Here is a 23,612-nt window from a genome sequence, read left to right as displayed (position 1 = left end):
TTAATGTCTAAGTCCATAACTATAATTGGTAAGACTTGACCCGACCCGGCATGGTCCATTTGGGTTGCATGGCATCATGCACTTGGATAGACTATAATGAGAGAAATAAGACACTTATGGTTATTAATATATTATAAGTTCTAGTATATTAATAATAAGAATAATAAGATTATTTAATTAGTGTTGATCAAGAATTAATCTAGGATTAATTAAGTGATCAAAAGAAGACTAATTAAATATATGGGTTGATTGTGTAAATCATCCATACTTGTATAGTGGGCTAATGCTCCATGGATAATCAAGTTGGGCTAAAACCCATAGGATGGTCCATGGATGCTCCATGGTGTATTTGAACCCCTTGATCTAAGGAAATGGAAAGTCATGACAATTAGGGTTTACCCTAATTGTAACACTATATAAAGATCTTATTCTTGACAAAAAATCGATCACTAGTGTGTAAAAATAAGGGCTAGCCGATTTCATGAGTTGTGGATGTCTCTCAAGTTATTCCAAGTGTATTTGGTGTTGTGTGAACCATTTGTGGTGTCACACTTGGGGCACTTGGCACTCAAGCTTCATGAAGACTTTCTACATGAAAGAGGTATGTATTGTATCTTGTTATATTCATTATTTTATATGCTAGATTAGGATAATAACTTGGAAGTTCTTATTTGCATGTATATTAGAGAAAACATAGATCCAAGGTATTTAGGGTTGCATGTACACTTAGAAGTGTTAGAATGCTCAAAACCCAACAATAAGATCATTAAGGGTCTTGTCATAGTCTGTTTCATAGGTGTCCCTAAGGAACTCACTATGTGACTTAGAAAGTGATTAAACCACCAACTTTCTCAAGACTTTGACACCCAACTCTCCCGGCTTGTCAATATGTGACTACATCCCCAAGACGTGACCACACCTAGACCTTGCCTTGCCAATTGGGCTTGAGTGACCTTAAACTTTTCATGAACTTGTAGGTTGGGAGAATAATTGGAAGAGGTCAATGAAGTATGATTTCCATGGGACATCATCTTCATTTAGGAAAGCTTGTTTCAAGAGATTTGGGAAGATCATAAATGTCTAAACCAGACATTTTTTGGGAGATATTCAAGATAGGTTATCTTAAGTCCTTAATATGACACCCAATATGAAATATTAAGGCTAGGACCCAACAAACTATTTTATAACTTAGAAGAGGTATGCCGTAATCCAAGCTATAAAATATTTTAAGGTAGGTGAATGACGATTCACCAATACCAAGATAAACGAAATGTATTATTAGGTTTTAATTGGTTTTGAAACTCCTAGATCTTTGAGATTCATTGAACTGTTTAATGGCATGTTTCAATCTCGAGTGTGCCCTTCAGGTTTCGTGACTAGGATGCCAAGGATCACAAAACAAGGTGTAAAGTAACCATCCAAATTACTTGGTACCCTTAAGTGTTTACCCCTCAATCGATGTGTCGGTTAACCACACACGCTCCATCGATACTAAGATAAACATTAAGTTACCCTTTGCCTACCTTGTTAAATACGAGTTAGTGTGCCGGTTAACCACACACGCTCCACTAACCGACTTAAACAAAGTGCAAAGTGTAATTTCATGGATTAGCACCTTATTCACATTTTCCTAAGTAACTAAGATTGGGTATTAATAAGAGTTTAGTTACTTAGTATTTATCATTAATACTTTTAATGAAGGGAGAATTATAGTCCTGTCAAACCCGTTCGGCGAACGACCCCCCACCAGTCAAGCAAGCGGTGGGTGAGAGTGGACACCCATTAAGTTGCCATTTTATAGGCAACAACCTTATACCCACCTTATAGACCGGCTTCGTGAATGAGGCGTACTAGCGGTAAGACTGACTTTACTCTTATATATATATATATATATATATATATATATATATATTATTAACTTATAATATTATAAAGTATAAGGGTTGAATTTTAACTCTTTAAAATTCTAAGGGTTAACTTGGAATTAAAGTATTCATAAGTGAAAACTTTTCAAATTCCAAAACTTGAGGGCAAGTTTTGAAACTATTCAAAACTAATTAATTCCATAACTTATGTGTTTAAAGTAGTTTTAATCCAAAAACTCTTCAAGTTCCATAACTTGAGGACAGGTTATGGAAGTCTTTAAACTAATAAAAGAATTAACTTTTCCTTATTTTATAACTTATGGAATTAATTAAGGTTACACCTTTTTTTATTTATTTATTATTTAATGAAGAGACTCTTGGTCCTCCATAACTTGAGGACAAGTTATGGAGTCATAAAACCATTTAATTATAACTAGACTATTCGTTTTTGTAACCTTTGCCAACTTTTATGAGTTTTATGAAACTTAAATGTGACTTTTCATATAACTTGAGGACAAGTTACAAAAACACATTTTAGAATCAACTCTTAGATTAATTTGGATTGAAAACAACTATTTCACTCAACTTTCTATTAATCTAAGCAACTCATAAGAACAAGATAACTCAAATCAAACTTTTTCATGTAATTAGTCTAAACCTTAAACTAATACCAAACATGAATCTATTGACATTTATCTATGAAATTGGATTAGCATGAAGATTACCGCATCCAAAAAAAGTTGATAAGTTCAAAAACATCTTAGGGTAATGTTCCTAGTCCAATTCCAGCCAAAAAGTCGAATTTATGCTGTCTGGTGTTCCAACTCGGCGAGTTGGATGCATTTTGCCTTGGACTCGGCGAGTCCATTCATCGACTCGGCGAGTCTGCTGGGCAGACAGCATCAAAACTCGATTTTTTAGCTCCATTTTCAAATATAACAAGAAAACAAGCCTAGGCTCTGACACCACTATTGGGTTTTGAGCATTCTAACACTCCTAAGTGTACATGCAACCCTAAATACCTTGGATCTATGTTTTCTCTATTATACATGCAAATATGAACATCCAAGTTATTATCCTAATCTAAGCTATAAAACAATGAATTTAACAGATAGAATACATACCTCTTTGATGTAGAATGTCTTCATGAAGCTTGATTGCCTAGTGCCCCAAGTGTGACACCTCAAATGGTTCACACAACACCAAATACACTTGGAATAACTTGAGAGAATTCTACACTTCATGAAAATCGGCTAGCCCATTCTATTACACACACTAGTGGTCCATTTTGTCAAGAATAAGATCTTTATATAGTGTTACAATTAGGGTAAGCCCTAATTGTCATGACTTTCCATTTCCTTGGATCCATGGGTTCACATACACCATGGAGCATCCATGGACCATCCTATGGGTTTTAGCCCAACTTGATTATCCATGGAGCATTAGCCCACTATACAAGTATGGATGATTTACACAATCAACCCATATATTTAATTAGTCATCTTTTGATCTCTTAATTAATCCTAGATTATTTCTTGATCAATAGTAATTAAATAATCTTATTATTCTTATTATTAATATACTAGAACTTATAATATATTAATAACCATAAGTGTCTTATTTCTCTCATTATAGTCTATCCAAATGCATGATGCCATGCAACCCAAATGGGCCATGCCGGGTCGGGTCAAGTCTTACCAATTATAGTTATGGACTTAGACATTAATCCAACAATAGGATCGATTACATGTGTTATATTCATCGTTTCTAAAATTTTCAAAATGCCTGGGACATTAATAAGGGAGAAAGGTCTAGAATTGGATATGACTAAAAGGATTAAACAATTGTCGATGACAATCTAAGGTTTACCAAAGATTGGTTTCTCAAGGACAGTTGGAAGTAAAGTGATAATTCTGGAAGGACCATATTGACATAATCTATAAGGAGGCAACTCTTGTTCAGAAGTGATAGTCAAAATGGAATTTGGAAATGTTTCAAAGTTAGAAATTATTCAATCTGTATAAGATTAGGAAACTTAATGCAAGAAGGATGTTTCCAAGGATCTGATCTCCTTTGGAATGCTCTATAATGGTTGTTGTCAAGTCTTTTCTGACTTTATGCATAATCATTACAAGAGGATCAATGCATATAAGTTTAGAATCTAACAGATTTCAGTAAACGACTTGAATTTGGAATTCTTGCATTTGCAGTAAGGCTTTGGGACTGTGAAAAAAGGATCATTGGAATTATGTCAATTGATCTATTTCACAAAGTAAAGATCAGAGACAAACATAGTATGCATACTTGGTGTATGGCATGACTAGTGTTTACAAAACATAGTGTACATGTTTGGAGCATGGGACAACTATTGTTTTAAATTCAAGAATAAAGTTGATAGTTGAAACAGTATACAATTAATAATGTGTAATTATATGGTGATAAATAAAAGGTGTTTTATTTATGTTCATAGGTTTTGATACCATATTAGATTCAATTATTCTTGTGTTTCATTTTGCATGTTTTTGTTGGATTAGTGTCTAAATCCATAACTATTTTGGTATTTACTTGACCCGATGGTGCATGGTCCTTTTGGGTTGCCTTCACCAAAGCAACTTGATAGGATGAATTATGGAGAGAAAGGATTAAATATGATTTATTAATATATTATGAGAATAATATATTAAAGGAGAAAATCATATTGTTTAATTAATATTAGTCAATAATTAATTGGTAATTAGTTTTGTGACTAAACGAGATTAATTAAACTTAAGCGACTGGAATTCTAATTATAAGATAATTGCAATTTGGGCCATGGATTGCCTTTTATTATAAGGTGGACGAATTCTATGGGGGAAGCCCATATGAAATCGTCCAAGGGCTTATAGAAAGGGCTCCATGGGTTGCTTAGTGCTTAAGCATCCAAATTAGGGTTTCCATGTTAGATAACCCTAATTGCCTCACTATATATAGATCCCTTAAGGACCAAAAACGTGGCTAAGCTTCTTGCTAGGGTTTTCACACGGTTTTGGCAGCCTCCATCCTCTCTCCTCTTCATCCTCTTGCTTATGGTGTTTGTGAGCCATTAGAGGAGTGACACTTGTGACTCTAAGCCTTCCAAAGTCAATTCAAGGAGGAATTGGGATTGTTATTACTACATAACAATCAAGGTAACATCTTAAACCTAATTATATGTTAATATTGATTCCCATATGCTAGAATTAGGGTTTATAGCCTTGGATAACTTGCATGTACAATAGAGAAACCTAGATCCAAGCATTAGGGTTTGTATGAGCACATAGGATGTCTTATGACCAAAACCCATCAGCGGTATCAGAGCCTAGACTGGTTTCAATTGTATTGATGCATTACATGTTCAAAAAATTTGATTTTTGATGTTCTGGAGGCTGGACTCGCCGAGTCCATAGCTGAACTCGCCGAGTCCATGTAGACTCGACGAGTCCAAGCCTAACTCGACGAGTCAACTCGTCAGATGGAGTATATCTCGAGATTTCTTGTTGTTTTTGCTTTGGGATAGTTACCTTCTCATATTAGATCAATATAAATCCGATTTTATGATATATTTGACTATATTCTTGATCTAATTGAAGATATTTATCAATTAATAAGATAATTGTTTCCGTATGTGATAATTGATTAATTATTTTTACTAAATTGATAAATTGTTTTGCAAGAAATCATTAAATAAATCAAATATGGATAATTATGTGATTAATTGTTAATTTAGATTATTAGTTATTTGATCCTTGTTGTTATGAAAAGTTTCATATTTTCCCCTTAGGTTTTATAGTTTAAATTTGAACCCAAAAGTTTTGTTGTTTTGAAAGTTAAATAGTTAAAACCCTAATTTTTGAAAAAGGTTTCAAAACTTGCCCTCAAGTTTTGGAATTTTAATTTTGATTAAATGGTTTAATTTTGATGTATATTTAAATTCTAAACCCTAATGTGTTGAAATGTTTCAAAACTTGCCCTCAAGTTTTGGAATTTAAAAGTTGATTAAAAGTTTAATTAGGAATGTTAAGTTCTAAAACTCTAGTATAGTTTTGAAAAAGTTCAAATCACACCCTTATGGTTTTATTAATTAATTAAGGTGTATAATTAAAAGAAGTTTAATAAATCCATAAAAGTTTTGGTTTACAAGTTAATTGAATTAAAAGTATAATTGTTAAATTTAACCACCTAATATTTTAAAAGTGTAAAATACACCCTATACTATATATAACATTAAAAGTCTAACATTATATATATATATATATATATATATATATATATATGAGTAAAAGTCAGTCTTACCGTTAGTAGGCCTCATTCACGAAGCTGGTCTATAAGGGGTGTTTAAGGAAATTGCCTATAAAATGGTGATTGAATGGGTATCCCCTCTTACCCACCGCACTCTTGACTAGTGGAGGGTCGTTAGCCGAACGGGTAGGATAGGACGAAACCATCCATTATAAGTATAATGAATTATTAAAGTAACTAAATGTTTTCATAAAGTTCCCAATCTTAGTTACTTAGGCAAAAGTGAATTGATGCAATTCCATGAAATTACACTTTGTGCCCTTGCGACGACGTTAGTGGAGCGTGTGTGGTTTACCAGCACACTAAATAGTTCTAAGCAAAGGTAGCAAAGGGTGACTCAATGTTTGTCATAGTTCGGTGGAGCGCGTGTGGTTTACCGGCACATCGAATAGGTGACTGTAACATGTGAGGGCACCATGTAAGTTTGCATGGTTATTCACACCCGCTTTGTGATCCTCGGCATCCCAGTCACAAACTAGAGGGGCATATCGAGATTTAAACATGCCATTGAAAGTTCAATGAATCTCAAAGGATCTAGGAGTTTTCATAGATTTAAAGCTTAAATTTCCTTTTTCATTTTTCGTGGTGGAAATTAGTGAATCGTCATTCACTTACCTTCAAATATTCTGCAATTAGGGTTATGGCATCCCTCTCCCGAGTTGTAGAATATTGTGTTGGGTCCTAGCCTTAGTATCTCATTTGGGTGATTTGCTAAGGACTAAATAAATCAACTAACTTGAATTCGTTTTCTCTCGTTTTGTAGATGTCAAAGTTTGACAACTATGGTCTTCTCAAATCCCGTGGAACAAGCATTCCACATAAAGATGATATTCCACGATTCGATCGAGGAACAAGAGATCATGCTTCACTTCCTCCTCCTCCTCAAATTATTCTCCCTAACCCACAAGTTCAAAGGCTTGAAAAGTTCGAGATCACTCAAGCCCTTTTGGCAAGTAAACATAAAGAAGGAAAGCCGGTGTGTGCACACGTCCTAGGGATGAAGTCACACATTTATAGGTTAAGAATGTTGGGATCCGTTGTCTGTGAGGAAATGGTTGTTGATTGGGTTCTTCAGTCACTTCCTAACTCATATAGTGAGTTCGTAAGAGAGTACTATATGATGAACTGCGACGTGAGCCTTATAGATCTCACCTATATGCTTATTGCTGCTGAATCAGCAATGGTTTGGCGCAATAGAAAAGCAATGTTGATTGGTGAATCTGCCTTCGAGAGCTCTATGGATGTAGACAATGGCGACGAAAGACATGCAATGATCGAAAAGTTTGATCATAAGAGAAAGGCGATGTCTGAAGTAGTTCCATGTGCTGTTCCAAAAGAGTCAACTTGCTTTTATTGCCAAGAGAGGGGGCATTGGAGACGAAACTGCCCTATTTACCTAAGAGATCTAAGAGATGGGAGAGTCAAAACGTATGGCTCTGCTTTAGGTAATATCCATTGACTAACTCTTTTATGTTTCTATTCTAGATTCTTAAAACATAATGTGATAAGATTACAATTGATGTTTTGTAGGATCGAAGAAAAGAAAAAAGGACGCTTAAGGGAAGAAGTGAGCAGAATCTAACCGAGAAGGAATGGATTTCGATCGCATTACTTGAAGATTAGATTCTTGAGCTACTACTTAGAGTTAGAATTAGATTGCTAAGAAATATGTATTAGCATAGTTTTTCAATGAATTGCATTGTAAGGACAAATTTTTCCACAATAAAAATAAATTTTGATTTTATAATATTTATTTATCCTTTCAATGGCGTGTATGAAAAATTGATGTTTGAATATTAGCAATAATGGATTTGGTTCTTATTATGGAAAGTCGAGAGTTTACCAAATAGGGAGAGTTTCTCATCGCCCAAAGTTTCAATTGGACAGAAATTTGGAATCACGCAACTTGGTTGCATGATGAATGAAAAATCTCATATTTGGAAATTAGACTAATTCATTGACAAAGTGTCAAGTGAAGGACTAGGAGATTGAATACACAAAGTTGTATGTTGATCAAGTTCACCATAAGAGTAACAAAGATATTCGTCATGTTTTACTAAAAGTTTAGTAAATGTGATTATACTTACAAGATTAAGTGTAATTATGAATTGATTGAAAGGGTTTAAATCAATAGCAAAACGAATAAGAAGAATCAAGTAGGCAGAAAGATAAAAGTTTCTCCATTCTAAGAAGAAGGGAGAGTAGCTTTTATGCTTTATGATAGGTCTTAATGATCAAGAACCATATCTCAATTGATCCTCTAAGTGAGTCTTAGTACAACTGTATGTCTAAGAAGAGGAATCAAGAATTGAAGAAATGGTTAAATCAAGAAGTCAATCATACTTCGTTCCAAAACAAGTCTTAGAGTTAAGCTTGTGACATTGAGTGGAAAAGTATTGAGAAGGTTTATAACATTCATCAAATGTGGAAAGTTGTGATGTCTTGGATAAGATAAAGACCAACTAGGACCAATTTATGAAGAGTTTCGATACAAGCTACACTAACTCTTGAATATTTGTTTGTCAAGAAATGTATTGACAAGAGAGTCTTATATGTCAAGGAGTCAGTGGGAGTCTTAATAGTCTTGAAAGGTTTCAGGAACAAATCAAATGAACCTTATCAATCATCACTAGCACACGAGTTGAGGTTTAAAACCTATCGTGATGACAGTATTCTGTTTTCGTGCCAATCCAATCGAGTTAATTATGCATGTGAGTTCTATGAGTTCTCATTTTGAATGCATAAAAGGCAAGGACCTTGATCAATGGAAAGTACATTGATAAGAAAAGGTGAACTTCTTAACTACTTGGAAGACATGGTGGGCAGTTGTGCTACCATAAAGGCAAGAAATCGAGATCAAGAAAGTTCGATCCATATGAGTTTGAATTTGTCGTAAACTTTGGTTTTGAAAAATTCACATGGATAGGAACAAATACACCGTTTAAATCTAAGTGTCATAAGATTTCCTCCTTCGTGAAAATGATTGTGAGGAAATGCTTTCACTAAGAAAGATTTTAAGAAGATAGTGATCGTAAAATTGCATTCTTGAATTCGATTATGGTTACGGTATCCCTTTCCATAATTTGAATTGTGAGGTTTGGCAATTGTTTACACACACATATGAACTAAGGCAAAGGTGTATAAGTTCAAGAAGCCTAGATAAAAGATTATCAAAGCACTAAGTATTAGAAACATGAACTTAAGAAATTCAATAAGCATTGTTTTTCTGAAAGTTAAGATGTTTATGAATACATGTCGAAGCTAGTGGGAGCATAAAAGTTATGATTGTATGATTATTAAGGCACGTATTGCATGTTGGCAATATTAATTATAGAAAACAAGAGTCATTCTTTGCAAAGTTGTAAGGAAGGAATAGTTGTTTTGCTATAATTAAGGGAGAGAATATTATGCTTCATTTCAAATCTAAAGGTTTAGGTTGAGAAATGTTAATAAATTTAGTCAAGGGTACATAGTGTGTTCTTAAAATTTTGTGACAATCGTCAAATTCTGGTCAATCCAAAGTCAAATAAAGTCAACAAGTCAAACCGGTCAACCCAACTAACCCTTGTGTACTATGGCTTACGTTATGTAATTACTAAACAACTCGCTATTCTAATGAGAGATCATAAATCGAAAAGTATGTACGTCTAGATCTCCTTAACCTAAAACAGTGGTAAGTGACGAGCGAAACCGATAAAACAATGTTACATACTCATCGGGAGTGTGTAAGATCTTTAAACAAGGCTTAACAGGGTTTACGGACCTTGCATTGCGAAGTCGGACACCCAAAAAGGTCACAAACGAAACCACTCTCAATCGTTTTCACTCTATCTCTTCTTATCGAGAATCTCTCCCATATCTCTCCAAGAATGTCAAATCTCTCCCAAATCTCTCTAAGTATGTGAAATCTCTCCAAGAATGTCAAATCTCTCCCAAATCTCTCTAAGTATGAGAAATCTCTCCCAAATATCTCCTTGTAGGAGAAATCTCTCCAAGAATGTCAAATCTCTCCCAAATCTCTCTAAGTATGAGAAATCTCTCCCAAATATCTCCTTGTAGGAGAAATCTCTCCAAGAATGTCAAATATCTCCCAAATCTCTCTAAGTATGTGAAATCTCTCCAAGAATGTCAAATCTCTCCCAAATCTCTCTAAGTATGAGAAATCTCTCCCAAATATCTCCTTGTAGGAGAAATCTCTCCAAGAATGTCAAATCTCTCCCAAATCTTTCTCAAAATCTCTCTCAACTTTTATAATCACTCGGGGCATCCCCACCCTCGAATTTGGCGAAAACAACCCAAAAACGGAAGTCTACGCGAAAAACGGACTTAAGGAGCCGAAACCCCTCTTAGGACCCGAAAGTCCTCTTAGGAACCGAAACCAAGAAGACCCGAACCCGAAGGTCCTCTCAGGGCCGAACCTCGCTCAGAGGAACCGAACCCGAAGGGTCCTCTCGGGCCCGAACCTCGCATGCCATACCCGAACCCGAACCCTCGGTCCCTTTCGCTTCATGGTAGTTCGCTTCTGACTGCTTCGGACCGAGCCCCTCGCCTTCGCTTCTCGCTTCTGGTTCGCCCCATCTCGCTTCCGGCTCGGCATCAGCAAAGACCGAACCTCGGCCAGGACCGAGACGTCTCGCTGGGAAGCCTCTTTTCTCCCGATTTTCGTCTAAATTTGCGTTTTAGGCCCGTTTTTAATTGTTTTAACACGAGATTTTCACCCAAAACTTTATTTTAACATATAAGGACCTATAATTATTAATTTATCACGTTTTTAAGGAACTCTCAGAATTTATGAGTAAACTAGATTTTTCTATGAATTTTGAGTAAACTAGACACAGTTTAGGAACTCTCAGAATTTACGGATCTAGTTTTTGACTCCGTATGATTTTTCTATGAATTTTCTAAAACAGAATAGAAATGGAAATACTAGAAAAATGTTTTCAATTTCATATACACCTTGTAACTTGTTGAGCAAGGTGTGTACCTTCATGTGATGATGTGTTGTTTCCATATATGTCATCTTGTCTTATTATATAGACATAAATCAGAAAACAAATGGATTCTTACCTCCATAAGTATGGTAAATATACAAATGATATTACAAGGCTATATCCATTAAAATACAAACATTGGTAAACTATGACAAGTAACGCTTATGCTCACTACCCACACAAATACTTAATAAACTATAATAGGTATAGTTTAGGGTTATTTTACATAACAAACACATTATTAAAGGTGTCACACATACAAAAGAGTATTACCACTATGAATAATTATGATAAACTATAATAAGTATAGTTAAGCCATTATACCCCCACAAACGAACATGCAAGTTATAATCGGTATAGTTATGGCATATATATATTACAAACAAAGTGATAACCTATAATAGGTATTGTTTATGTTTCATCTACACGACGAACTTAATTACAAGAAAGGAATTCACCATCACCACCACTTTTGATAAGCTATAATATGCATAGTTCATGTTCACTACCACTATCACTAGTTGATGAACTATGATATGTATAGGTTATATTCACCATCACCACCACTTTTGATAAGCTATAATATGCATAGTTCATGTTCACTACCACTATCACTAGTTGATGAACTATGATATGTATAGGTTATATTCACCATCACCGCCACTTTTCATAAGCTATAATATGCATAGTTCATGTTCACTACCACTATCACTAGTTGATGAACTATGATATGTATAGTTTATGTTCACAGTCACCAATACTATTTCGTACACTACACTAGGATTGGTTCCGGTTTTTGGGTTTAAGTCCACATTCACTTTCGCATTGTTAGTTTTCAGCTATAATTTCTATGTGTATATGCTAGAGTTATATAGAATCTAGTCGTGATTGGCTTAGAATTGGTGGTTCCGCCTTATTTCCTGTTCCTCGTTTGGTTGTGGGCCTAGGGCAGACCCATTACATTCGACGTTTTATCTAACTTTAATTTTATATAACTTATATACAGAAGGAAATTATAGAAGGAATCTATAGGGAATTTCTAGGATGCACTATTTCATAACATAGAAACTTACATTTCACATTTTGAGGAAAAGTACCGGGTTTTCATATGAATGGGTACATTCCAAAGTACCGGGTTCACATAGAATAGTTATTTTGGTATTAAAACTATATTTCATCTAGAATTGTTAGACTTCAACCATGATCGCTGAGCGTATATGCTTGAGTCATATAAGAATTTAGTCTCGATTGGCTTAGAATTGGTGGGGCCTGCCTCATCTCCTGTTCCTCGTTGGGTTGAGGACCTAGGGCAGACCCACTATATTCAACGTTTTATCTAACTTAAATCTTATATAACTTATATACGCTGGACGATTATAGGGGAAATCTATTGGTCATTCTAGGGTTCATTAACGCATCATATAGAAATATTATGTTCATACTTAATAAAGAAAATATTGGATTTTCTGGAAATCAAACTCTATCGATTTTACAAGGAAAACGGTTTCTATTTCAAACAAAACTCTTATGAACTCACCAACTTAATTGTTGACACTTTTTCAAAACTACTTGTATTCTCAGGAGATCAGTGAAACAGGAAAACTTCAGCGCTTTGAGGATGGGACGTTAAACCATCAACAATTTATTTTTGTCATCATAATGTAATTGATTTTGAAACATGTAGACATATACTATGGTGTAACTTTTTCAATTATATTTATGATGATTGTATTTACTTTGAGCACTATTATACACGTTGTTGTGATACTGTACATGAAGTCCTCCACCCCCGGACGTTTCTGCCATCCTTGGTTTGGGGGTGTGACAAATTTCGATTATGATTTCGACATTCCTCTTCACAATTCGAATTTTGAGAACACAGAAAATAAAACATTATGCGTCGTGTCCCATACGCTTTGGGTATAGGATCGATTGCAAATGCTTTAATGTTTGACCATTCTAAAATTTCCAAATGTCCAGCGCATTTAGAGGGAAAAAGGACTAGAATCGGTTTTGATTAAAATAATTAAACAACTATCAAAGGACAATCCAAAGTTCGACGAGGATTGGTTGCTTGTGAGTAGTTGGAAGCATGGTATTGGGTGGACAATATCGACATTATTATGAATAGAAAAGATTCTATTAAGAATGAGTTTTCATATGGAAAATATGGAAGCGTGTCCATATTGGGAATTGAATATTGAAAAATCTATGACTAGATTAGAAACTTTTATGCAAAAGGATGTTCAAAGGAATGTACTTTGACTGAGAGACATCATATCTAAGGAATTGTCTTGTAACAATCTCCGTTACAGGACTTTGTAATATCATTGGCAATAGTCTTTGTGACTTTGGTGCAGTGAAATCACAAAAGGATCATTGCATAAAATGTTAGAATCTAGCATATTCTACAGGTAGCAAGAATTTGATATTCTTTCACTTATGAAAAGGATTTGGAGTTGTGAAATGAGAATGATTGGAAATGTCTTCAATGTGATCTATTTCACACAGTAAGAACCATAGGTAAACATTGTGTGCATGCTAGGAGCATGGGACATGTGTTGTAATTCAAGTAAGAAGTTGATTACCCGAAACGACAAATAATGAGTAATCGATATGGTGATAAATAAAAGGAGTTTTATTTATACTCAAATGTTTGAGGCCATATGGGATTAGTATTATTCTTGTGTTTCACATTTGCATGTTTTGACTTCCAGAATAATTGAGTTTATTAAGAATAATCGAATTATTCGAACGGGCCACAGTCGTTCATATGTTGGAAGTAGATATGAATGAAGACTGTCGTGAATTGGTGTGTGGATTGTCTAAAGAGCATTAGACATAAGCAAATTTTTGCTGCAACGTTCATGAGTGCTTATGAATATGATTTGAGCATTGGATTAAACTCACGCTCACTTGGATCACTCCATGAATTGTATCACGAGTGATTGGTGAGACGATAACATCTTATATTCTTGAAACCGAGATGTGTGAGTTGTATCTTGCAAATCGGTTGCACATTCATAATATGTAAACGCACTAGTAACTATGGTGTTATAAAACATATTATTGTGTGTGATTCGGTTAGTAAGTGCAAGCAAGCATTGTATCAAAGTTTATCCGTTCCTTTTATCCAAAGTAGGATAAAAGCGATATCTTTGTGCCCCTCGATGATTTAGTGATGACAAACGTAAATGCTCGGCCGGGCTAAGGCTAATTTGATTTGTTCAATTAGTCAGTCGTCATAAATCGGGAATCGAGATATAGTACAAAGAGGATGATTTGAAACCATATCTCATATGATATCTAGAATGGAGGAATATATGATCCCTTATCTAAGGACATGCGTATCGGATATGATCAGAGTTGACATCGGCTTTGGAAAGCTACGATTGCAGATTAGGATCTGAAGTCATACGCCGAATAGTTATTAGACTTATTCAAGTGGGAGACTGTTGGATTAGTGTCTAAGTCCATAACTATTTTGGTATGTACTTGACCCGATGGTGCATGGTCCTTTTGGGTTGCCTTCACTAAAGCAACTTGATAGGATGAATTATGGAGAGAAAGGATTAAATATGAATTATTAATATATTATGAGAATAATATATTAAAGGAGAAAATCATATTGTTTAATTAATATTAGTCAATAATTAATTGGTAATTAGTTTTATGACTAAAAGAGATTAATTAAACTTAAGGGACTGGAATTGTAATTATAAGGTAATTGCAATTTGGGCCATGGATTGCCTTTTATTATAAGGTGGACGAATTCTATGGGGGAAGCCCATATGAAATCGTCCAGGGCCTTATGGAAAGGGCTCCATGGGTTGCTTAGGGCTTAAGCATCCAAATTAGGGTTTCCATGTTAGATAACCCTAATTGCCTCACTATATATAGATCCCTTAAGGACCAAAAACGTGGCTAAGCTTCTTGCTCGGGTTTTCACACGGTTTTCGCAGCCTCCATCCTCTCTCCTCTTCATCCTCTTGCTTATGGTGTTTGTGAGCCATTAGAGGAGTGACACTTGTGACTCTAAGCCTTCCAAAGTCAATTCAAGGAGGAATTGGGATTGTTATTACTACATAACAATCAAGGTAACATCTTAAACCTAATTATATGTTAATATTGATTCCCATATGCTAGAAGTAGGGTTTATAGCCTTGGATAACTTGCATGTACAATAGAGAAACCTAGATCCAAGCATTAGGGTTTGTATGAGCACATAGGATGTCTTATGACCAAAACCCATCAGTTTTGACTTCCAGAATAACTAGGTTGTTCTTCCTGAATGACTAAGTTATTCAAACCATCGACCATCGGTCATATGTTGTGATCCATGCATGGATCATGAAAGCCCAAAATGTGATGGATTAGTGATTACTAGTGGGCTAGAAGGTGGTTTGGGCTCAATGGTTGGGTTGTGCATGGTAACCCACAAATTGAATTAGGGTTGCATGAAGACTAGGGCAACATTTTTAAGGCTTCATAAGTGCTAAAAACGTTACTATTTGCTTCATAAAGCCTCCTAGCCGTTTTTGACACTCTTTGGTGGATTAGGGTTACACTTTAATGCTTATGATGACTCCTTAATGCTTCTTATGGCTCCTTAATGAAGCATAGCCGTTTTTTTTCATTCACAAGTCTCATGGACGTTTTTTTTGTGTTCTTTCAAGAGTTACCTTAATTTCTATTTACTAGTTTTAATGAATAATTGGTTGGTTGGCTTGTAACCACCAAATTTGTAATAAAGGCTTCATATAAAGCCAAATTATGCATGGAAAAAGTAATAGACGAATTTTTAATCAAAGAACCCTTTTGTCACTTTGAATTATTGTCATAGTTCACAAATTATCATCTTTTGGACGTGATCCTTGAGTTGATCGAATTCAAACTAATAGGTCTTAGTTTGTCTTCAGATTTACAAGCTATAGGTCTAGTTTGTTTATCAAATCTATCCTTTTATTGTTTTTGTCTCAAACACTATTCAATCTCAATACAAAACAGCCCATACACGTATCATAAGTGGTATCAGAGCGCATAATGGATTTTGATGATCCGGAGTTCCTACAAAATCTTCGTGAAGCATTAAGAAACATCCAAGAAGGTGGAAATCGAAGGCAACCCCGCCGTGGTGAACATAGGGTTGTGGAAGAATTCAAGGTGTCTGAATTGCCTGAATTTGTTGGTGGAACTGATCCTGAACGCTACTTGGAGTGGGAAAGGAAGATTGAAAGAATGTTTGAGTTCAAAGAAGTGGATGATGAAAAAAGCTGCAAGTATGCCATTCTCAAGCTAAGTGGTGGTGCTTCATTGTGGTTTGAAGGGCTTAAGGCCAAGAGAACCCGTGAAGGCAAAGAAAAAATTTGTTCTTGGCTTTCTCTAAAACGAAAGCTAAGAAAGAGATATGTTCCTTCTACTCATAGAATTGCCACTTACAAGAAGATTGCTGATTTGAGGCAAGGAAAAATGAGTGTTGGAGAATACATTGATGAATTTGAGAAGTTGACCTTGATGGGGGATATTGAAGAAATTGAAGAACAAAAAATGACTCGTTTTCTGAAAGGGTTGAACTACAACATTGCCAATGTTGTGGAGTTGTATCCTTATGCTGATTTTGGAACTCTTTGTGGTTTGTGTTTGAAGTTGGAGGGGCAGGCCAAAGCACGTTATGGTGGGAGTTCAAGTTCAAGTCTCGAAAGTCCCAAGTCAAAGTCGTGGTCCAAGCCCGAGTCTAGCAATAGACAAAATTCTGTTTCTACTCCTTCTGGTTCTAGTAGTGTTCCCGTTGCTCCTAAACTTACTAGTGGTACCAAAGAAACTAGTTTGGCGAAAATTAGATGTTTCAAGTGTCAAGGTTTTGGTCATTACCAAAATGCTTGTCCAAACAAAAGGGTGGTGACTTTAAGGGAGGCCATTGAATGTCGTGAAGAGTTGGAGGAAGAAGAGAGGTTGGCGGGTATTTTTTATGATACACAACAAGAAGAGGAAGAAGAGGAGGAGGTAGAGTATGAAGCACCGGTGTATGATACAGTTTTGGTGCTTAGAACCCTTAAAACTCAAGGGGTTCAAACCGTGGCTGATATGGATCAACGAGACCAATTGTTTCACACCAAATGTTTGGTTAGAGACAAGTGGTGTAGTTTGATTATTGATGGTGGAAGTTGTACTAATGTTGCTTCTAATGAAATGGTGATCAAATTGGGTTTGTCTACTACAAACCACCCAAAACCATATGTTCTTCATTGGTTGGATGATGGAAGCAAAATAAAGGTGACAAAACAGGTTAGAGTTGGTCTAACTATGGGGTCTTATGAAGATGAAGTGTTGTGTGATGTTATTCCTATGGATGCATGTCATATTTTGTTGGGGCGTCCTTGGCAATTTGATAGGGACGTGTTACATAGAGGGAGGAGCAATGAATATGAGTTGAAACACAATAATAAAAAAATTGTGTTAAAACCCATGTCCCCAACGGCCATAAGGTCCATGAATTCTAAACAAGTAAAAAAACCTAATCTTTCTATGTTTGCTAGTGAAAGGGAGGTGGAGCAAGTTCTTGACAAAGGTGATGTTATCTACATGCTTGTGGCCAAAGAGCATGCAAAGGTGGAGAAGATGGTGCATGGAGAAAACGCTATTGCTGATTTGCTTTTGGAGTTTCAAGATGTGTTTCCAAGCGAATTACCACCGGGTTTGCCTCCAATCCGTGGTATCGAACACCAAATTGACCTTATTCCGGGTGCTCCTTTGCCCAATAAAGCTGCCTATAGATGTAATCCGGAGGTGACAAAAGAGTTGCAAAAACAAATTGATGAACTCATGAAAATGGGTTATGTTCGTGAAAGCCTAAGTCCTTGTGCTGTTCCAGTTTTGTTGGTTCCAAAAAAAGATGGTTCTTGGAGGATGTGTGTTGATAGTAGGGCCGTTAATAACATCACCATAAAATACCGATTTCCTATTCCTAGAATTGATGATTTGTTGGACGAGTTGCATGGTTCTATTGTGTTCTCAAAAATTGATTTGAGAAGTGGTTACCATCAAATTCGTATGCGTGAAGGGGATGAATGGAAAACAGCCTTTAAAACTAAACATGGCTTGTATGAATGGACCGTGATGCCTTTCGGTCTAACTAATGCACCTAGCACTTTCATGCGACTAATGAATGAAGTGCTAAAATCTTTTTTGGGCAGGTTTGTGGTTGTGTACCTTGATGATATCTTGGTATATAGCAAGAGCTTGGAGGATCATTTGGTGCACTTAAAACAGGTTTTCGAGACGCTTAGAGCTCAAAAACTCTATGGGAAGCAAGAAAAATGTTCGTTTTTGGTGGAAGAAGTGGCATTTTTGGGTTTTGTGGTGTCAAGAAATGGCGTGTCCGTGGACCCATCCAAGACTGAAGCAATCAAGTCATGGCCTATTCCTACTAATATTTCTGAAGTTAGATCATTTCATGGTCTTGCTTCTTTCTATAGAAGATTTGTTCGTGATTTTAGCACCATTGCAAGTCCCATAACAGGTTGTTTGAAGAAAGGAGTCTTTGCATGGGGAGAAGAAGCTCAAAAGGCATTTGAGAAACTCAAGGCATTGTTGTGTGATGCTCCTATTTTGGCTCTTCCTGATTTTTCTCAACCATTTGAAGTGGAGTGTGATGCAAGTGGAGTTGGTATTGGGGCTGTTTTGATCCAATCCAAACGTCCTATTGCTTATTTTTCTGAAAAGTTGGGTGGTGCTCGTTTGAATTATTGCACTTATGATAAGGAGTTTTATGCTATTGTCCGTGCTTTAGATCATTGGAGTCATTATTTGCGTGCAAATCATTTTATTTTGCATTCTGATCATGAATCCTTAAAGTACATCAATGGGCAACAAAAGTTGAGCACAAGACATGCAAAGTGGGTGGAGTTCTTGCAATCCTTTCATTTCTCATGCAAATACAAGGATGGTAGAAGCAATGTGGTGGCTGATGCACTCTCGAGGCGTTACTCGTTGTTGGTGACTTTGGATGTTCGTTTCTTGGGATTTGAAACTCTAAAGGACCATTATCAATCTGATATGGACTTTGGAGATATGTTTTTGAAATGTGCAGGTGGTCCTAATGGTGAATTTGTGATTCAAGATGGCTTTCTATTCAAAGGCAATCGCCTTTGTGTCCCAAAACATGCAATACGGGAGTTGTTGATTCGTGAAGCTCATGGCGGTGGTTTGGCTGGTCATTTTGGCATTACCAAAACTTTGCAGGTGCTTAAAGAACATTTCTTTTGGCCGAAGATGTTGGGGGATGTAACCAACATAGTGGGCAAGTGTGTTACATGTCATATGGCAAAAACAACTTTCAAGCATGGTGTTTACACTCCTTTGCCGGTTCCTATTCGTCCTTGGGAAGATGTGTCCATGGATTTCATTATGGCTTTGCCTAGAACTCAAAGGGGGAAGGATTCCATTATGGTGGTGGTGGATAGGTTTTCAAAAATGGCTCACTTTGTGCCATGTCATAAAACAAATGATGCATCTAACGTGGCTGATTTGTACTTTAAAGAGGTGGTTCGTTTGCATGGTATTCCTAAAACAATTGTTTCTGATAGGGATTCCAAGTTTCTAAGTTACTTTTGGAACACTTTGTGGAGGAAAGTCGGTACTAAGTTACTTTTTAGTACATCCCATCATCCACAAACGGATGGGCAAACGGAGGTGACTAATAGAACTTTGGGTGCTTTGTTGAGAGGGTTGGTTAGCAAAACTCAAAAAGATTGGGACATCAAACTTGCACATGCTGAATTTGCCTATAATCGTTCTCCTACTTATGCTACAGGTCACTCTCCTTTTGAGGTGGTGTATGGTGTGAATCCTTACATGCCTTTGGATTTGATTCCATTGCCAAAGGATGAATTGGTTCACAAGGATGCTAATGACAAGTTGAAGGCTATGATGAAACTACACCAACAAGTTCGTGAGAAGATTGAAGCCGTGAATGAGTTGTACAAACAGAAGTCCAACAAGCATAGGAAACCACGTGTCTTTCAAGATGGTGACTTGGTGTGGGTGTATATGAGGAAAGAACGTTTTCCTAACAAAAGGAAAAACAAGTTGATGCCAAGAGCTGAAGGTCCTTACAGAGTGGTGTCACGTGTCAATGATAATGCTTATAAGGTAGATTTGGGAGGAGACCATGGAGTGCATGCTACCTTTAATGTGGGAGATCTTTCACCTTATCTTGATGATGATGGACTTGATGAATTGAGGTCAATTCCTTTCAAAGGGGGAGGGGATGATCCATGCATGGATCATGAAAGCCCAAAATGTGATGGATTAGTGATTACTAGTGGGCTAGAAGGTGGTTTGGGCTCAATGGTTGGGTTGTGCATGGTAACCCACAAATTGAATTAGGGTTGCATGAAGACTAGGGCAACATTTTTAAGGCTTCATAAGTGCTAAAAACGTTACTATTTGCTTCATAAAGCCTCCTAGCCGTTTTTGACACTCTTTGGTGGATTAGGGTTACACTTTAATGCTTATGATGACTCCTTAATGCTTCTTATGGCTCCTTAATGAAGCATAGCCGTTTTTTTTTCATTCACAAGTCTCATGGACGTTTTTTTTGTGTTCTTTCAAGAGTTACCTTAATTTCTATTTACTAGTTTTAATGAATAATTGGTTGGTTGGCTTGTAACCACCAAATTTGTAATAAAGGCTTCATATAAAGCCAAATTATGCATGGAAAAAGTAATAGACGAATTTTTAATCAAAGAACCCTTTTGTCACTTTAAATTATTGTCATAGTTCACAAATTATCATCTTTTGGACGTGATCCTTGAGTTGATCGAATTCAAACTAATAGGTCTTAGTTTGTCTTCAGATTTACAAGCTATAGGTCTAGTTTGTTTATCAAATCTATCCTTTTATTGTTTTTGTCTCAAACACTATTCAATCTCAATACAAAACAGCCCATACACGTATCATGTTGGAAGTAGATATGAATCAAGACTGTCATGGGTTGGCTTGTAGAGGTCTAAGATGTTAGACAAAGGGCTACAACACTCATCAGTGCTCATAAGTTCTGAGTATTGGATTCCACCCGCGCTCATTGGAATCACTTCATCGATTTTGTCACGAGTGATCATGAGACGATAATATCTTATATTCTTCAAACCGAGAGATATGAGTTGTTACTATGAGTTGGTTGTACATTGATTGCACGAAAACGCATTCCGTAACTCAGTGTTATAAAACGTGCCTTTGTGTATGATTCAACAAGTAGTAGAACAAGCCATATGAGTCGAAGTTTATCCATTCCTTTTACCTTCAGGATAAAAGCGATATCCGTGGGCCCCTCGATGATTTGGTGATGACAAATGTAAGTGCTTAGTCGGTCCTGGAATGATTTGATTTGTTCAATTAGTCAGTCGTCATAAATCGGAAATCGGGAAACAACAAATGGACAGAGAGAATGATTATAATCCATGTCTCAGTCCGTATGATATCTAGAATGGAGGAATATATGATCCCTTATTGAATGGACAAGTCATTGACAAAGGTCAGAGTTCATCGACAAGGTCAGAGTTCGACAGAAGCTTTTGAGAGCTACGATTGCCAGTCGGTTCTTGAAATTATACACAATAATAGTTTTATACTTATCCAAGTGGGAGACTGTTGGATTAATGTCTAAGTCCATAACTATAATTGGTGAGACTTGACCCGACCCGGCATGGTCCATTTGGGTTGCATGGCATCATGCATTTGGACAGACTATAATGAGAGAAATAATAATTAATGTTGGTTAATATATTATAAGTTCTAATATATTAATAATATTATTTAATTAATATTGATCAAGACTTAATTAGGTGATCAAAAGAAGACTAATTAAATATATGGGCTGATTGTGTAAATCATTCATTCTTATATATGTGGGCTTGTGATCCAAGATTCCTTATGTTGGACTAAGTCCATAGGGTGACCCATGGATGCTCCATGGAGGTTATAATCCATGGTGCATAAGGAATGGGTAAAGTTATGAGTTACATGGTGTAACCCTAATAGCCACCATATAAAAGAATCCCATGCCTCAAGAAATTGGCCACTATGTGTGAGAGTGATAGGGCTAGCCGATTTTCATGAAGTGTAGACTTCTCTCAAGTCTTTCCATGTGCATATGATGTTGTGTGAACCATTTGAGGTGTCACACTTGGGGCACTAGGCACTCAAGCTTCAGGAAGACATTCTACATCAAAGAGGTATGCACTCTATCTTGTTATATTCATTTTTGTTTATGCTAGATAGGATGAATACCTTGGAAGTTCATATTTTCATGTATAATAGAGAAAACATAGATCCAAGGTATTTAGGGTTGCATGTACACTTAGGAGTGTTAGAATGCTCAAAACCCAACAATAACACATAACACATTGGTCCATGCAAGTTCCCAAAAGTTAAACGAGATTTTACTTCTATTCCCCCCCCCCCCCCAATAAACGTATGAAAAACAAGAATACAGTGGGGGTATGAAGCTCACTTCGGTTGATTTTGTGTAGTAGGAAGAAAGGAGCAGGAGGAGATTTCGAGCCTAGCCTTGCACCACTTGAAGATATTCTAGAAAATTTCAAGTGTTTCTAAGAGTTTAACACACAATAAAGTGTGTAAACAAGAAGTTGGTTTCATAAAAATGTTTTAGAATTACAAGGGTTACATGAAGTTGTTACCAAGTTTAAAAGTTTTTGAAGAAGGATCCTTGTAAATAGAACACACAAACCCACGAACATTAGAGGAAGAATGAGAGGAGTTTGAGATTTTGAGAGAAGAAGTTGGAGGAAGTTCATGAGACTAAGTAAGGAAAAATGAGATTGTGAGGTGTGTGGGTGGGGAGGGGTCGGCTGATCATAAGAGGGGGGAGGGGGATAGGTTGTTTTTGTTGGATATAGTGTCTAAGTCCATAACTATATTTGGTATGTACTTGACCCGACCCGGCATGGTCCATTTGGGTTGCACTTCACCCGAACAATTTATGGATAATATTTGAGAATAGTACAAGTTATGATTTATTAATATATTATAAGTTCTAATATATTAATATAAGATCATATTATTTAATTAGTAGTGATCTATAATTAATCTAGGATTAATTTAGAGATCAAAGATATTACTAATTAAATATGGGCTTCTATATTTATATAGTGTGGGCTAGTGCTTATTTGGAATGGGCTAGGCTTGCATGGGAAAAGTCCATGGATACTCCCTGGAGCTTTAACCCATGGATCTCATGGAAATGAAGAGACATGGGTATTCGGGTTTACATGGAAGTAACCCTAATCCATCACACTATATAAAGGAGGCTTTGGTTCTTGAAATCACACTAGTTGACACTTTTTGAGGTGAGGGCCGATTTCAAGATAGTAGTGACTATTCTCTCAAAGTTCCAAGTTTGTGGTGATTTGTGATTTCC

At 36.2% G+C, this 23,612-nt stretch overlaps 1 protein-coding gene across 1 annotated transcript; it reads left to right on the top strand.

Annotated features, from left to right (window-relative positions):
- The first annotated feature begins 16,216 nt into the window (after nucleotides 1-16,216).
- On the top strand, nucleotides 16,217-20,018 carry LOC145096030 (uncharacterized). The gene is made up of 2 exons (XM_079033812.1): nucleotides 16,217-19,414; nucleotides 19,986-20,018. Exons 1-2 carry the CDS (start codon nucleotides 16,217-16,219, stop codon nucleotides 20,016-20,018), a joined length of 3,231 nt encoding a protein of 1,076 aa, XP_078889938.1.
- Nucleotides 20,019-23,612: the final 3,594 nt, after the last annotated feature.

Source organism: Lactuca serriola, chromosome 3 (assembly GCF_051521515.1).
Source record: "Lactuca serriola cultivar US96UC23 chromosome 3, Lser_US96UC23_V15, whole genome shotgun sequence".
NCBI lineage: Eukaryota > Viridiplantae > Streptophyta > Magnoliopsida > Asterales > Asteraceae > Lactuca > Lactuca serriola.
Note: the sequence above shows the minus strand (reverse complement) of the source record. Positions and strands in the feature narration are given on the sequence as shown.

What these genes read in the sequence shown, in the direction of transcription:
- LOC145096030 (XM_079033812.1), top strand. Translation starts at nt 16,217, where the DNA reads ATGGATTTTGATGATCCGGAGTTCCTACAAAATCTTCGTGAAGCATTA. An exon ending in GCATTACCAAAACTTTGCAG is followed by an intron (nt 19,415 to 19,985) that starts GTGCTTAAAGAA and finishes CTTATGCTACAG; the next exon opens with GTCACTCTCCTTTTGAGGTG.